Raw genomic sequence first — 17680 nt, forward strand, 5'->3', positions numbered from 1 at the left:
TACAAAGACAGTAGAAGAAATAAGATCAGAAATTAAGTTGTGTGTAATAATGTGAAATGACACGGGGAAAAGGTATTGAACACACAAACTGGTATTTATTTAATACTTTGTACAAAAGCCTTTGTTTGCAATGACAGCTTCAAGATGCCTCCTGTATGGAAAAACTAGTCACATGCATTTTGGCCCATTCTTCCACACAAGCAGTCTTCAAATCTTGACGGTTCCGTGGCTTCTTTTATGGACCGTGAGTTTCAGTTCTTTCCATAGATTTTCGATTGGATTCATGTCAAATGATTGGCTGGGCCATTTTAGTAGCTTTATTTTTTTCTCTGAAACCAAATGAGAGTTTCCTTGGCAGTCGTTTTGGATCATTATCCTGCTGAAATGTCCACCCTCGTTTCATTTTTCATCATCCTTGTAGATGGCAGCACATTATTGTCAAGAATGTCTTGCTACATTTGCCCATTCATCCTTCCTTCAATAAAGTGAAGTTTACCAGTACCATTTACTGAGAAGCAGCCCCACACCATCATGTTCCCATCTCCGAACTTCACTGTTGGTATGGTGTTTTTAGGGTGATGTGCAGTGCCATTTCTCCTCCAAACGTGGTGTGCATTATGGGATCCAAATTTTGCTCTCATTCAACCAGACTCTATTCTCCTAGTACTTAACTGGCTTGTCCAAATGTTGTTCAGCAAACTTTAAACGAGCTTTGACGTGCTTGTTTTTCCCCTAGCAATGGGGTTTTGCGTGCATACAGGCCATGGCGGCGGAGTGCCTTACTCAGTGTATTCCTTGTGACAACAGTACCTGCTAAGTCTTTTTTAAGCTCTCCCCAGGTGGTCCTTGGCTCTTGGACAACTCTCCTGATTATTCTTTGCACTCCTCTGTCAGAAATCTTACGAGGAACACCTGATCGAGGCAAATTTATGCTGCTATGATTGGCTTTTCATTTTCGTATTATGGCCCCAACCATGCTCAATGGAACGTTCAGAAGGTTAGATATGCGCCTGTAACCAATGACATCGTTATGTTGTGCAAAAATTACTCAGCTCTCTGGTCTTACCCAGCATGTGTCTTGACGTTGGCAATGAGACCTTTTTGTAGGCCAACAATTATGACTGAACCAGCCGATATTCATTTGCACTGACAAGGGGCTGAATTGATTATTTATAGGTTTTAGGTGTTGTCTTGGCTTATCATGCCTTCTTGCACCTCTCTTTCTTCATGTGTTCAATACTTTTTCCCTGCGTCATTTCACATTTTTACACACGTAATTTCTGATCTTATTTGTTCTATTTTCTTTGTATGTATGGATTACTTGGGTTGTTCCCAACATCTGGTGAGGTTGTCAGGGCAATAGCACCTTTGGAAGTGTATTTAGTGAGAAAAATGGTGACCTGTTAAAGACTTATTTCAGCCGCTGTATGCATAAAAGTGATATGGTCAAAATACTTGCCTAATAATTCTGCACACGGTATATTTAGAAAAAGAAAAAAAAGAGCGATGGATGACCTCAGCGATACTCACTGAAATCTAAGATGTAGAGGTCTGAATGATCCATGAGGTCAAATTCATCACCCATTCCTTGCTCAGGACAGGGACTGCAAAAAGAAAAAACAAAGAAAATAATTTGTAGTTATCAACAAAAAATAAGAAATTAACACAGGTCCGCCTCCTCTTCTACTTCATGTCTCCGCAAGCCCTAACCAAAGCTGCGATAGGTAATTGGAATATTTACATTTTCATCCAACTTCTTACCATATTTTATCAATGTTATTCAAAAAGGCACAGATGATTAAAAAAAGGTGTGGTGGTCACACACACCATTCGGCTCTCCTTATCACAGCCAGCTTGATTTAAGCCCACAGGAAGTCGAGCAATGCAGTAAGACAGGCTGGCCCATGCAGATAGCCTCCCAGACATGTGTTGCCATTTATATCACTACACATCTGTTTCCTGCCATGGCATGACGCGTGCGCGCCCACACACAAACGCGCACGAACACACATGCAAACACACCTGTAACACATGACGTGTATCACAGCCAGAATATTTTAGCAAGGTAAAAGGTCTTAAACTTTATTCAACCATCACAAATCAAAACCATCAAAATGTAGTACAATGATTTTTAACATGATAAAACCCACCAAAAGACAGTAATGGTAAATTATTCAGAGCCCCAATACAAAGAGAGGGCCCATTCCGATAAGAATATTGGCTTAATACAGGCAGAAACAGCCCAATAAGGCGTTTGTAATGTAACCATGGAGACTGTCACCATCTCGATGCTACAGACACACATTTAGCACATTGCACTCTATTTAAAATAATTTATTCCTAAAAACAAAATGTCATTCACGCCCAACATATGCAGACAGACAAGCAGCTAAATAATTACAACCCATATTGGATTGTATTGTGTACAAACTGATATTTAAGCCCAAGTGTCTGTATTGTGACAGAAAAAGTGGGATCGGTGCATCCCTACTTAGAAGTTGATTAAAATGTTTCAGGATCCCCCCACCCCTCGACTCATCAATCTCTATTTTTCCTTCCCGTTGTCTCCGCCATCGAGTCTCCCTTTTGCTGCGTGTTCAGGAAGTTGTAAGGGGTTTACGTTGCTAATCTTCCCCAAACAAACACGGTTGAGGCTTAAAGCAGCTAGGAAAGGTTCAGAGCACGAGCACAGTCGTCCCAGAGGGCCAGCTGTAGAAGTCATTACACCCCCTGCCCCCAGGAGGTGATTCACCCAGGCTTTTAGGGAGCCATCACCTACTCCCATCATCACAAGACTGGCGAGTCTTATCTCTGCTTCTCGTCCTTCGTGTACTGTACTGGCAGTACCATCACTTAAGGGTCATGCATAAAATGTTTAGGTTTGCTGGGAATGTTAGTGTAAAAGACAATTAAAACCAAGTGATGGCCACTGCAAGAAACACAAGACGATGAGTACTTGAAGCGCAGACTTATTGCAAGGACAACAATAATGCCAGATTGTAGAACATTGCTCTCACCTACCTTAGTTACTAGCGTAATACTGTACGTAAAGCAAGAAAATAGATTCAGTTCTGCTATTTACACACCTGCTTTGTTTTTGTACAGTAATACAGCCTAAGCCTAAGCTTGTATAAAACTGAATCATATTAAGAAACAAACTAATGAAACAGGCATGGACAAAAATGGTGGTAGCCTTAGAAAAGATTGAAAGTAATTAGACTACAGGGGCATGTTAACCTAGGGTGTGTTCTCTCTAATTGTCATCACAGGAGTCAGTCTGCCTACGTAAAGGGTGACAAGTAGTTACTGTATTGTTTGGTGACATGGTGTGTGCCACACAGAACATAGACCACAAGAAGCAAAGGAGAGGTTTGTCTCAGGAGATAAGACAGAAAATTATAGACATACATGTAAAAAGGTAAAGGCTATATTGTAAGGCCATACCTAAGCAGCTTTTGGTGTTGCACATATTATTAAGAAGGTTAGGGTCCATGGGACTGTAGCAAAACTTCCTGGAAGTGGCCAGAAGAGGAAAATTGATGACAAATTGAAGAGAGGACTAATACGAATGGTAACCAAAGAGCCCAGAATAACCCCCCAAAAATTTAATGTGAAGGACATGGTCCATCAGTGTCAAATCGCACTGTCAGTCATTGTCATGGCAAATGACCAAAAAGGAGACCACTGGTAAAAGCAAATCATAAAAAAAGACAGACTTGAATTTTCCATAATGCATACTGACAAGTCACAACATTTCTGGGAGATTGTTCTTTTGACAGATGAGACAAAAATTGGAACTCTTTGCCAAGGCGCATTATCTTCACTGATGCAAAAATGAGGCATACCATAAAATGAACACCGTCCCTACTGTGAAACATGGAAGAGGCTTGATTATCAAGCCATGCTGGAGCGAAATGTGCTGCCTAGTTTCAGAAAGCTTAGTCTCAGTTACAGGTCATGGGTCTCCCAACAGAATAATGATCTAAAACACAGAGCTAAAAAAAGGGGCTAAAAGCATTAACATTGGACTATTCCAAAGTGGCCTTCTGTGAGCAATGATCTAAATAGTACTGAACATCTGTGAAAGGAGCTGAAACACACTGTCTGGAAAAGACACCCTTCAAACCTGAAACGACCGGAGCACTTTGCTCACGAGGAGTGGGTCAAAATTCCTGTTGACAGGTGTAAAAGTCTCATTGACAGTTACAGAAATCATTTGATTGCAGTGATTGCCTCAAAAGGATGTGCAACAAAATAATATAGGCGGTATGGCACGTGTCAAACTCAAGGCTCGCAGGCCAAATCCGGCCCGGCATATCATTTTATGGGGCCCGTGAAAGCAAATCAGGTGCAACTTCCATGATTCTTGCTAAACTTTTTACCAAAATTTCAAGCACCTTTTGCTTACCAAACCCCTCTTTACAGTAACTTGAACAATAGCTGAACAAACTATTATCCTTTAATTTCAAAACTAGTTATCCATCAATTTGTTGTGTCTATGTACAACCCCAATTCCAATGAAGTTGGGACCTTGTATTAAACATAAATAAAAACAGAATACAATGATTTGCAAATCATGTTCAACCTATATTTAATTGAATACACTACAAAGACAAGATATTTAATGTTCAAACTGATAAACTTTGTTGTTTTTAGAAAATAATCATTAACTTTGAATTTTATGGCTGCAACACGTTCCAGAAAAGCTGGGACAGGGTTTACCACTGTGTTACATCAACTTTTCTTTTAACAGCATTCAATAAATGTTTGGGAACTGAGGACACTAATTGTTGAAGATTTGTAGGTGGAATTCTTTCGCATTCTTGCTTGATGTACAGCTTCAGCTGTTCAACAGTCTGGGGTCTCCGTTGCGGTATTTTACGCTTCATAATGTACCACACAATTTCAATGGGAGACAGGTCTGGACTGCCGGCAGGCCAGTGTAGTATCCGCACTCTTTTATGACGAAGCCACGCTGTTCTAACACGTGCAGAATGTGGTTTGGCAGGGGCGTCCATGAAAAAGACGTTGCTTGGATGGCAGTATATTTTTCTCCAAAACCTGTATGTACCTTTCAGCATTAATGGTGTCTTCACAGATATGGAAGTTACCCATGCTATTGGCACTAACACAGCCCCATACAATCACAGATGCTGGCTTTTGAACTTTGCGTCCATAACAGTCCGGATGGTTCTTTTCCTCTTTGACCCGCAGGACACGACGTCCACAATTTCCAAAAACAATTTGAAATGTGAACTCGTCGGACCACAGAACACTTTTCATCAGTCCATCTTAGATGAGCTCGGGCCCAGAGAAGCCGGCGGCGTTTCTGGGTGCACTTACGGATGTACCCACCTTTTGTATACATTCCTCGAAGTCTCGGAGCCCTTTCTACAATGGTCATTGCACCGGACTATTGCTATATTAGTCATTCAAACTGCTCTAAGTGCTAGAGGACTGTGCATCTTTTTGCACAATTGTATAAAAAAAAAAAAAATAAATAAATAAAAAAATTAAATAAAAAATTACCGGCATTACCAGATAACTAGCAAACCTTTATTCCTCAGTGACAGTTTTTGTCAATGTCTTTAAATCTCAAAAGTGTCTGTTGTCGTAGGAGAGCAGCTCCAACTGCGGCAGACAAATTCCTTGTGTTTTTTGGTCATACTTGGCAAATAAAAATGTTTCTGATCTTTGCTTGTGAATGACTGAGCAATTCAGGGAAGCTCCTTTTAAACCCAATCATGGCACCCACTTGTTCCCAACTAGCCTGTTCACCTGTGGGATGTTCCAAACAGGTGTTTGATGAGCATTCCTCAACTTTCTCAGTCTTTTTTACCACCTGTCCCAGCTTTTTTGGAACGTGTTGCAGCCATAAAATTTTAAGTTCATGATTATTTACTAAAAAAAAAAAAGTTTATCAGTTTGAACATTAAATATCTTGTCTTTGTCGTCTATTCTTAAATATAGGTTGACCATGATTTGCAAATCATTGTATTCTGTTTTTATTTATGTTTAACACAACGCCCCAACTTCATTGGAATTGGGATTGTAATAATATGAGGAGGCGCTTAAACATTTATATTTTTTTAATGGAGCTGAGAGAAACTGTAACTACAATGTGGCCCGCAATAAAAGTGAGTTTGACTCCCTTGCGGTATGGGGTCTTAATGTTCCACATTTCACTAACAAGATGATTTTATGTATTTTTCGCGGAAGAAAATGAAACTGACAGTCATTTTCAATAACATCAATACATTTTTAAGCAATTGCTAAATAACTAATTGTCTTTGGAATGTCCGTTTTTCATCGCCAAAATCGACTCGTCGGTGTGACGAGGCAGAAATGGAGACCAAATTCACTGCACAGCCAGTGTAGAAAAGGGAATGTACTATTAAGTGGCAGTATTAATATTTTATGTATTGTCACTGTCGGATAGAATCCCCCCACCTCAAAAATGACAACTTTTTAGGGAAAAAAAAAACGACTGGAGACACTACGCAGGACAAAAGGAATGTACTATACTAACAGGGTACATCAATAAAATTGAATAAATATGTTGAAATTTAGGCGGCACGGTGGACGACTGATTAGCACATCTGCCTCACAATTCTGAGGACCGGGATTTAAATCCCGGCCCCGCCTGTGTGGAGTTTGCATGTTCTCCTTGTGCCTGCGTGGGTTTTCTCAGGGCACTCCGGTTTCCTCCCACATCCCAAAAACATGCATGGTAGTTTGATCGAGGACTCTAAATAGCCCTTAAGTGTGAATGTGTGCGCGAATGGTTGTTTGTTTATATGTGCCCTGCGATTGGCTGGTGACCAGGGTGTACCCCGGCTCTCGCCCAAAGATTGCTGGGATAGGCTCCAGGACGCCCGCGACCCTAGTGAGTATAAGTGGAACGGAAGATGACTGAATGGAATGAATGAATGAATGAATGTTGAAATTTACTGAGATGACATAAATAAATTGTGCAACTGAAGCCTGCAGATGACTAAAGATGTGATTTATTAGCTGGAAAATGCCATAGCCTGAAGCCTCACAGAGCTCCACTACGAATTTGAGAATAATAAATCATATCTATGGTCATCTGCAGGCTTCTGTTGCAAAATTTACTTGGGTATGTCATCTCAATAAATCAGAATAAATTCCCGAATGAAAGGAACACTTTAATTGGAAAAGGGGACCTAGGACCACTGGCCAACAATCCAGTCCTCCTTCTCCTTGGCCCAGTTGAGACGTTTCCTACGTTGACTCAGAAGTGACTTGAGGAGAGGAACCCAACAGTTGTAGCGCATCTCCCGGATGCGTCTGAATGTGGTGGTTTTTGAAGCTGTGACTCCCGCCTCATTCCACTTTTTCTGGATCTCTGCTAGATTCTTGAATCTTCTCTGTTTGATAAGCCGCTGAAGCCTACAATCATCTCTTTTGCTGGTGCACCTTCTCCTGCCACATTTTGTCCTTCCACTAGACTTTCTATTGATATGCTTGGACACAGCACTCTGTGAACAGCCAGCCTCCTTCGCTATGAACTTTTATGGCTTATCCATTCTATGGAGGGTATCAATGATGGCCTTCTGGTCAGTTGTCAAGTCTGCAGTCTTCCCCATATTGAAGCCAACTGAGACAACTGAACCAAACCGAAGCAATTTAATGACACCTGGGGAAACCTGTGGAGGGGCTTTTAGTTTAGTCGATGATCAGTATGTGACACTCAGTTTAAAACATTTATGGCCTGCAAATTTTAGGCTTATTTCTTCACAGTATTCTAATTTTTGGAATTCCTGATTTCATGGGTTTTTTGAGCTGGAAGCCCAAATTATATAAAAATAAACAAATAAATACTTGAAATTGTTTAAAATTGTGGGACCTGAATCGATAATCTATGAAAGTTTAACTTTTAACGAATGGAATTGTGGAAATAAACCTTTCCATGATATTCAAATTTTTTGGAAAGGGTCTGTATGTAGAAATGAATCTGCAAGCACTTACGTGGTGGGATGACTTGGCTGTATTCGTTCTTCAACGATCGATTTTTTTTTTTTTTAAAAACATGCTTATTGAAATGTTTCACTATCACTATTTTCACTCAGTGTTTAAAAAAAAAAAAAAACAGACGTTCAATATACTGTAGGCTGACGTGTCCAAATGTGGGTGGGCCAAAATCTGGCTGAAAAAATCAAATATTTCATCAGAAAACAAGCCTTAATTTACTACTGTGTCTATTTTGGGTAATTTTAAAAGACATCATTTGTAAGTCCAGAGCTATGGAATAAGTGCTAATGTTCACAGGAGGCTACGTCCGTTAAGTTAAAGGTACCATCTTTGTTTTCCCCAGGCCTGTTTCATTAGTTAGCTTTCAAAAATGATTATGTTGAACCACACTTCAAAAGCAATGGCTAATTTTCATTGGTTAATTTTCTGTATTTAAAAAATATATATATATTTATTTTTTAGTTTTAAGTTATTTCAGTTTAAGTTTTTTGGGATAAACAGAGGGATACCCACAATTATGTCCATGTGTGTATGCCATAATAGGTAGGATACAACACAGATACCCTACCAGGTATCCAGATTAGTCGAGACAAAGCAAGAGAAGATTTGGAATGGTTTGTAAAACAAGTTTGAGCCAGCAATATTAGATTTCAGTCGGTCAGGAAGCAAAACCAGTTAATGTGACAATCATCTTGTGCTATTGGCGCCTTCCTTTCTTTCCAACCATCACCAACAGTTTTCATTCTAACCACTACCTCAAACCTGTTGTTGGTGATAGGTTATGAAAAGTAGAATATGTGGGAATGACACCAACAGCAAAAGAAGTAACTCCACTATCTTGAGAACACAATGCAGTGCAGTAGCTGTCACCAACTCAAGACGAGAGTCAGAGCCTTGGATGCTGTACTGATGCATGAAAAAGGTAGAGATAAGATGATCATTTAAGAGGACCCGCAAGAGAAATGACAACCGTATTGCTGGGACACAAGTTTCTCGCCTCGTCATGGCCAATATTAGTCTGGGTGTGAAATCCAGCAGCACATCAATGTTTTATTGGTCTTTGTAAAACAAGCCGAAAGAGATCTTAGAAGCAGGGGAAGGAAAAGGGGGGTTGATGGAAGCGGGAAAGTCACACTGTTCGACTTTATGTGGCATCCTGGTGTTTGATGGTTCACTTTGTTACTCGATCAGCAAAGTATCACAATGTGTGAAAGTGGTCCCCCCACCACGGAGCAACGGTGGTTCCCAGTCAAAAAGAAGCCAGAGTGATGCTGCTCCCCCACTAAAAAAAACAGTGGTTGCTATTTCAAACAACACTCGGTCAGGGTGTCTAATCACCCAACTGCCACCCTCTCTAATAATGCAATGGCTTCTCCACTAATTATCTTTGAAACTAGGTCTCTGAAACAGTAGAAAATAAACTGCTGTGCTAAAACTAATGAGGGAACACCGCAGAGGTAAGGAATAGTCCAAATTGGGCATTCATGCATGTAAATACCAAACAATTCTGCAAAAACACCAGCAACAAATGCAAATGTTAGTGGGTAAAGTTACAGCTGATGTTCTCAAATACAAATGTTGTGAACAGTGGATCTCAGCTTGAGTGTTTTGAGCCATTTCATTTGCCATGTCCTCATTCTTGGAGAGATATGATCTGCATCCTGTTCCTTTCGCCACATCCTATTGAACTTTGCTCCTTCAGAACCATTTACCTGACAGGAACTTATCACACACTACAACTTCCTGTAGAACACTATCAGGATGAGCAGACACATAATGAATTATTTTCGAGAAGACAAAAACAAATCAAATGTATCCACAGGGAGAACAGACCAAACAAAAACTATAAAGGGCATCATCTTAAACAGAGAATCTAGATTACATATTCCATCATGAAGTGTAAGACTCCACTTTGACTCTCACTTTTTAACCTGTATATATGTGCAACTTGGTGTGTCTGAACCTGTATCCATTCAAAATCTTATTTTAAATGGCATACTGGACTATTGCGCAACGGTTGGTGAAGGTATAAAAGCTTCCTTTATTCATATGTAATGGTACGCAGGATTGTTAACGGTTAATGAAGGTATGGAAACATTCAACAATCTATTTGTTATCACTGATTGTTAGATTCTAGTCCATTTTTTCTGCCTTAATCTTTGCTGTCTCACCTAGTCTTACCAACATATCTGTGCCCCCTCCTGAGTGGTGGCTGGAAGGTAGATTAAGACCTGTAGCTGCATGATGAGAGTGAGACGCTAACTACTGCTGGCTCCTGAAGATGCCTGTCTTCAGATTAGACTAAAACACCAGTCGCTAATTAATCCTGCATCTCAAATTCCAAGCTTTGAGTACGGAATCTAAACTGCCTTCGGAGTGGAACAAAGGTGCAAAGTGGCCCACTCATACATTTATCTATTAGGCTTTTTTCCCTTCATTTTTTGCAGGATTTTTTTTCTTTCTTAAATAAAATTTTGCTCACACAAACTTTAAGCCTATGAAAACAAGGAAGACATGAATTAGTCTTTTGGGCCTTGAACACAGGTGGTTAATATAGAAAGGAGGGGGATGAGATGGCATATTATAGTTTGAAAAACTGCTGCCACACTCTCCAGCTGCAATTCAGGAAATGGGTGTCAAGGCAAACAGCCAGGGGACACTAAAAGAGGATCTTGTAATATTGAATAATATACAGCAGCAACAGGTTGATCTTTTCATGGCTTTATTCCAAACAATAACATTGTATGTCTTTAAACCTTTACTATTAGAAATGCTTATGTTACTGCAGTCAATTTTAACAGCTGCAAAAAATATAAACATGCAATAAATTAAGCATTGTTCTTGAGACCACATCTAGAAGTATTTCAATGTGACAAGACTAGTAAATCAAATGTTAAATGTCTATTTTATGTCAATTTACGTGAATGGCATTACATAGTGTCTCCTATGCAGGTTGTTTATTTGAGCTGCCGTGGAACACTCACCCCTATGACAAAATAATGTATACAGGCTGTTAGTGGGTTAAAGAGGGTTAAGATGCAGATGAAATACTAGCATGTTAATGTCTTTGAAGAGTAAATCACTGAGTTGCTGTGCTGCCCAAAGGTCTTGTGCCGCACGCGCGAGATGCCCCAAATCCATCTCAGGTCACCTCACTGTTTGACAAGTTTTATCTCAAGCATATGAAACACACACAAACACACACACACACGCACACACACACACACACACACACACACACACACACACACACACACACAGGCGGACAGACAATTACTATAAGGAAACCTCTGCAGCCTACCCTTTGACACTAAAGGGCTAATCACGTGTATAACTGAAGAGTTGATAATTGTGTTTGCATGGAGCCTAGTGTCTCAGCAGCATGTCTTTAAACAGAATGCAACAAGTGCAGCTGTAATGGCCAATGTAGTTTGACTATCAATGTATAGTTCAATTTTACAAGTAATTAGCATTTCATAAAATACATTGCAAAAACCCAAACAAATAAACAAAAAAACTGTTCAATAGTCAACTCTGACTAAGTTCCATGTAGTGTTTAGTCTAAAATTTTAACTATCAGGTTCACTGGTGATAAGGTACACTTTAGCCAGCTGGACTATCATAACAGCAGCCCTTTCAGCCATTGATAAGGTGCTAAATGGTATTATAGGTGATATCTAGGCACCAGGCTTTTGACCTCCTGATCAGCAAAACAAGATCACTGGACACGGAAGAAAATCTCTGGCTCAGCAAATTGCTGTTTTAAATTCACGAGTAAAATTCCAACCAGATTAAGTATCATGGCGAGATTTTGGTGGAATAAACAAGAGGTTTTGTGCTGGGATGTTTTGGCTACCAGTGAGATTACCTGCTATGTGGTCTCCCTCGAGCTGAGTCTTAAGCAACCACGGTCTCTCTAACTGGAACCATGGGCCAACAACTTGAAAATGACAAACATTTTTACACCACCAGATCTTGGTTCTGTCTAAACAATTTTCCATACTGCTTACCCTATTCAATGACAATTATTTACTTCAAGGATAAATACAATTTTGCAAGATCAGTCTGAAAACTATATAACGGCTCCTATCCTACAATGAATGGCTCTGTTAAAATACAATTAATCAGCAGCCACCACAAAGGTGTTGAGACAAAATTTACAAAATCTCAAATCACTACACTTGGGATGCTTCAGGCCTTAAACAAAGATAAGCCATTCGAAATATGTTTTTCCAACCACAATAATGAGGAATGTAGTACTCTTGAAGAAATTAATAGCACTAATAATAACTTACATTTTTACTGTATGTCAAACAACATACGTATTGTAGTGATGGTACAAATAGATTACATAATAACCACCACCTTAGCGTGTTGTGTGCTCATCTTAAGTGCAACACTCAAAGTTCAACAAGGTATCAATAAAACTGTAGTATGCTCATTCACTTCGACAGAGATCGAAAATATTGGACGTTTCACTTTGCAGAGTATACAGCTAACTGCTTTTGTAGGTGAAGGTCAGTGCAGGTGGAGTTAGTCATGCACGGGTTGTCCTTCGTGGGGTAATGAGCAGGTCTCAGCAAATGAGTGTAGCAGAGGTGGTGAGGCCAGATCAAATTGCACTCCGTGAGAAAGAATGCTCCCTCAGGTCATAAATCAGACATGGGGCAGAATTTCACGCCTCAAGAGCTCAGCAGGCCTGTTTACACTGACGTAAGTGGCACTCAATAGACTGCCACTAATGCCCAGCCAGTCAGTTCACTCATAGAGAAACTGCACATTTTCCCTTAAGTATTGGGTACACCCCATCTCTGAAGCATACTCTAAATTAAGCAAATGTCTGTGTAAAATTGCAAAAAAAAATAATAAAATAAATAAATAAAAATCTGAATTACCTGAATTAATTATGTTTTGTCTAAAACCTGACTTTTTTTATTATTAATTACAGCCTACACTGCTACTCTCCTAGTCAATTTAGTTCAGAATGATCATTTCACACAATGCCTTTGAAAGCAGGGTGATTTGGGAGTTCAAGAGTTTTATTGTACTTCACTAAAGTAATAAATTATGCCCACACAAATCTTTGACTAAGAATAAATATCAACAGAGGGGTTCTGTTTAAGATCAGTCTGAAAGGACAACCAACCCAGGAAAACAAAATGTGAGCCATAAATTTGAACACCATTTCCTTCGGCCGACCTACCAAATGAGGAGACCCACAAAAAACACAAGCAAGGTGTCCGGCACATAATTCATGGGGTATGTGCAAGCATTCATCAGCTGCATAGAGACAGATACCAATATCTTTTTAGGACTGTTAACTGCCCTTCTGTTGTAAGGTCATGTAAAAACAAACACACAGAATGGTTTTAGTAGTTAAGTAGTTAAGTAGTAAAAGACCTTTCTATTACCGTATAGTGCAAATTTAAACATAATCTTGATTGGAAAACATGAAGGTAAGTAATAAGAGAAAGAAAACAAATGAATGACTTAGAAGCCACTTAGTGTGTGTTTGTGCGTCTTACTATGCGTGTTCTCGTTCTTATGGGAGGTCCTGTGCGTAAGAAGCTTAAAGGCGCTCATCTAAATAAACATTCAATTCCCGTCAATAGAACTTGTGAGGTCAACTTGTTTCAGGACTGTAAGGATCACACTTATTTGTACAGTAACAGGGAACACCGCTTGATCCAGACAAAATAAAGTAGAAGTGGACTAAGACGAGAAGGCCCCTGATTTGAAGACAAAACGTCTTCTTACTCTTTGAACTGGGATGGTGACGTTAGTGTGGTGTTTGATTGATTCGTCGGCTCTACTAACATATCCATCGTTCTGGTGATTCCAACCACACTGACCAACTAATTTTCCCCACCCAAGGCCTATCAGGTCTCAACAGGAAATCATGACTGTGAAACCCACCGTGGGCTAATCCAGGGGAAACAAAACAGTGCTTCACCATTTTCTACAACACAAATGGCAGGCATGCTACTTTGCAAAACCACATTTCTCGTTAAAAAACCTTTCGGTGGTGAACAGTATTTCTGGTTTATTTAATTAAAATTATATTGTTGCGATACACAAGCTCACCTGTTATTAGGGTAGATAGTTTTATCAATTTAACGTTTAAAATTACACTGGTAGTTCACTTCATTTTGCATTTTTGTTATACTTACTGTTAAGAAAATGAGATGTGTGAGGTGCATCAGGGAAGTCACCAGCGGTTATCACCAGCTCATACTGTATTTAATCATGTTGACTTTTGCCACACCAGCCAAGTGACAATGCTCTAGTCATGCACGGATCGCTTGAAAGACTGTCATTGCGCCTCACTTAAAGTGAATTAATGAAATAAGCCGGTTTGACTGGCGGCGACTAAAGTCGGCTGTGTTTACGCCAACTGGCAGACAGCCCTTTTGATGACATACGCCACCTGCGCACGTCTGCAAGATTAAGACAACCTGGTCTAACCAGGCCCCTCGCAGAGTTTCCCCACACGGCACGACGGATTTGCACTAGTCATGCAAAAAGAGCCCCTAGTGTCTTCAGGTCCCAAACGCTTGAGTGTTGTTAAAAGGAAAGGGGATGTAACACAGTGGTAAAAACATGCCCGTCCCAGCTGTTTTTTGGAAAGTGTTGCAGGTTATCAAATTCAAAATGAATGAATATTTGCAAAAGGACAACGTTTCAGTTTGAACATTAAATATCTAGTCTTTGTTGTGTATTCAATTGAATACAGGTTCAAAAGGATTTGCCAATCGTATTCTGTTTAACACAACGTCCTAACTTTGTTGGAGTTGTGATTTGTAGATTAATGTAAATGTGGACAACATTACTGGTAGCCCTCTGTTATTGAAAGAAAAGCCCACAATGGTCACTAAAATAACTTAAAACTGACAAAAGTAATTAAGAAAATACTGAAAATAAACCAGTACAAGTCAGACATTGCTTTTGAATTGCTGTTCAACAAGATATGTATTCTAATTAGCATCAAAGGTATGTTCAAACGTATAATAATAGACAAGCATGTTAAAGGTAAAGGCTAAGTCTATCGCCAAGCAGTTTGATGTTCCTGTAACATTAGTTGGACATATTATTCAGAAGTTTAAGGTCCACCGTTCTGGAGCCAACCTCCCAGAAAGTGGCCACAAGACGAAAATGGATGACAAATTGAGGAGACAGATAATATAAATGGTAAAGCAAGAGGCTAGAACAACCTCCAAAGAAATTCAAGGTAAACTCAAAGGTTAAGGTACATACAAATCATAAAAAAGCAAGCCTGGAATTTTCCATAATGCATACTGACAAGCCACAAAGCTTCATGGGAGATTGTCTTTTGGACAGATGAGACTTTCTCACCGCAGGAACTTCCCTAGCTACACTGGTAGGTTGAGTTCGCACTGTGTCCCCACCCAAAAAAATAAAATGATCAGGGTACGGAAGGTTTCCCCTGGATTATTTCATTCCTCCTGGTGGGCGGGGTCTAACAAGAGGTACCAGGAACTCTTTGAGGGGGCGGGCTGTGTTGACGAACGCTGATTGGTTGACAGACCTCTGTTGGCGTTTACTTTTTCTATTCACAGAGCTGCCATTGTGTGGTGTTATGCAAGGCTAAAAATAAGATAATTAAAATACATTGAAAAGTAAAACTTCCAAACACCGATCTTTATTTTTTCGTGCTGAGCCGCACTTGTTGGACAAGGAGCAGGTTGGACAAATTCTGTGCTCGCCGAGCTTCTGTCGCCAGGCCAAAGCCGGGCTCTGCGGCAAACTGCAGCGGTGGACTCGGTGGTGAAGTCCGCCGCCACTGGCTCAGTGGCGAGATCCGCCGCCCCGGCGGCAAGGTCCACCGCTGGATGACTCGGTCCCACTACAGAGTGGAGGTCCGAGCCCAAATGGGCGTGTGCATCTTCCTCGGCCGGGCCAGAGGAGAGGACCACTGGCGCTAGGCTGGCCGGCGGGGACGCTCTGATGGTCCAATCCAGTCAATCGTGGGGGGAAAAACAAAATAAAAAAACCTTCCCAGGCAGGAGCTACTCCAGCCTGCCAAAAAATGCAGTGTTTGCCATTGTGCAAGACAAGGAAATGAAGCCTGGCTTTTTATCTGTGTTTGTACATTCACAACTATTTGAAATGTTCTTTTTTTTTTTTTTTTTTTTTTTAAATGCAAAAACATTGACAGACACCAAATACTTCACTCTGTTGTATTTAAAAACTGACAAAAAGAGCTGTCCATGAAGTCAAGTATTTTTTATTTATTTATTGAACATTACCAAGGTTAGGTATTTGCAATGCTAATCTGGCTGCAGACAGCTGAGTCAAAATGAAGCAAATACATATACAAACTCAGGGATCTCGTTTGCGCATCAAAAAACACATTAAAAAGCAAAATTACAAATGAGATTTACTGCGGACACGGTCGCGAAGACGGAAACGTATGTGACATACCGCGCTTATGTCACCGATTTGTGGACGGCGAAGTGAATCAAAATGCGACGGCTAATTGAGAAGAGAGAGAGAGAAAAAAGAAATGGTAAAAGTGTGGTAGCAAGGGGAGCACCCTTCTAACACGGACCTTTCTCTCCACCGAGTATGACGCCGCATCGCGGGACCCGAGAGACAGAGGTGAAGTTGACATAGCCCAAATCAGTGAGGTTAATGTTGGTATACTTCAGTAACAACGCTAGCCCTGCGTGCTGCGGAGTATCTCTTTTAATTATGAGTACCACGGAATGTGTGGCTTTTTTTATTTTTTTACCATGACAAGGACATTATAACGCAACGATAACGGTACATACAGTGTACTTTTGGGTCAGTGTAATCACCGTGTGACATATGGCCAGTACCATCTGATGATCTGTAAGTGGCAACACTTCAAGTCAACTAGGTAAAAAACAGAGGAGGGTTTTGGTGAAGGGAGATTAAGGAAATATTTTTCTCTCTAGGTTTCTTCATTTTAGTTTGGACAAACTGAACTCTTCCAAAACTTGTAGTAGTACAAAAAATATTTGTCTTATTCCTAGACAGCTGGTCTAAGCTCATAAATGCACAGCCATGAACCTAATGTATTAATATGTCACAAAATGCTAAAATGCTAGCTGTTTAAGAAGATGCACAAAGGTTATTAATGCTTTAAAAAAATAAAATAAATAATAATGCCTTATCTTTTATGTTCAATTTCATCCATCCATTTTCTGTACCGCTTATCCTCAATAGGGTCGCGGGTGTGCTGGAGCCTATCTCAGCTATCTTTGGGCGAGAGGGGCGTACACCCTGTCGCCAGCCAATCGCAGGGCACATATAAACAATAAAACATTCACACCTACGGGCAATTTAGAGTCTTCAATCAACCTACCATGCATGTTTTTGGGATGTGGGAGGAAACCGGAGTACCCGGAGAAAACCCACGCAGGAACGGGGGAGAACATGCAAATTTCACACAGGCGGGGCTGGGTTTTGAACCCCGGTCCTCAGAACTTTGAGGCAGATGTGCTAACCAGTCGTACACCATGCCGCCTTCATTATTTTAAATAATTTTTAAAAAGTAAATTAAAAATCATTTGCATTCAAGAAATAAAAACTGTTGGTTATATAAAAAAGGAAACTAATTAGTCATACGTTATGAAGTGAAAGGTCTTATTTTCTCTTTTGTATTCAAATTTTCTCTTTAACCAACCAAATATATAGTTTA

At 40.1% G+C, this 17680-nt stretch overlaps 1 protein-coding gene across 6 annotated transcripts in view; it reads right to left on the minus strand.

Annotated features, from left to right (window-relative positions):
* klhdc3 (kelch domain containing 3) overlaps positions 1–17680 on the minus strand; it is a 53306-nt gene that overhangs the window by 9629 nt on the left and 25997 nt on the right. For 2 of the 6 annotated variants that reach the window (XM_061789183.1, XM_061789184.1), the window contains exon 10: positions 15576–15957. In XM_061789183.1, coding sequence (XP_061645167.1) covers positions 15591–15957 — 367 coding nt within the window. In that variant the 3' untranslated portion in view covers positions 15576–15590. Of the gene's footprint in view, positions 1–1530; positions 1605–10752; positions 11169–15575; positions 16033–17680 lie in introns of those variants that run through there. The other 4 variants (XM_061789185.1, XM_061789190.1, XM_061789188.1 and 1 more) reach the window with 4 other exon arrangements.

The sequence above is a fragment of the Phyllopteryx taeniolatus genome, chromosome 11 (assembly GCF_024500385.1).
Source record: "Phyllopteryx taeniolatus isolate TA_2022b chromosome 11, UOR_Ptae_1.2, whole genome shotgun sequence".
NCBI lineage: Eukaryota > Metazoa > Chordata > Actinopteri > Syngnathiformes > Syngnathidae > Phyllopteryx > Phyllopteryx taeniolatus.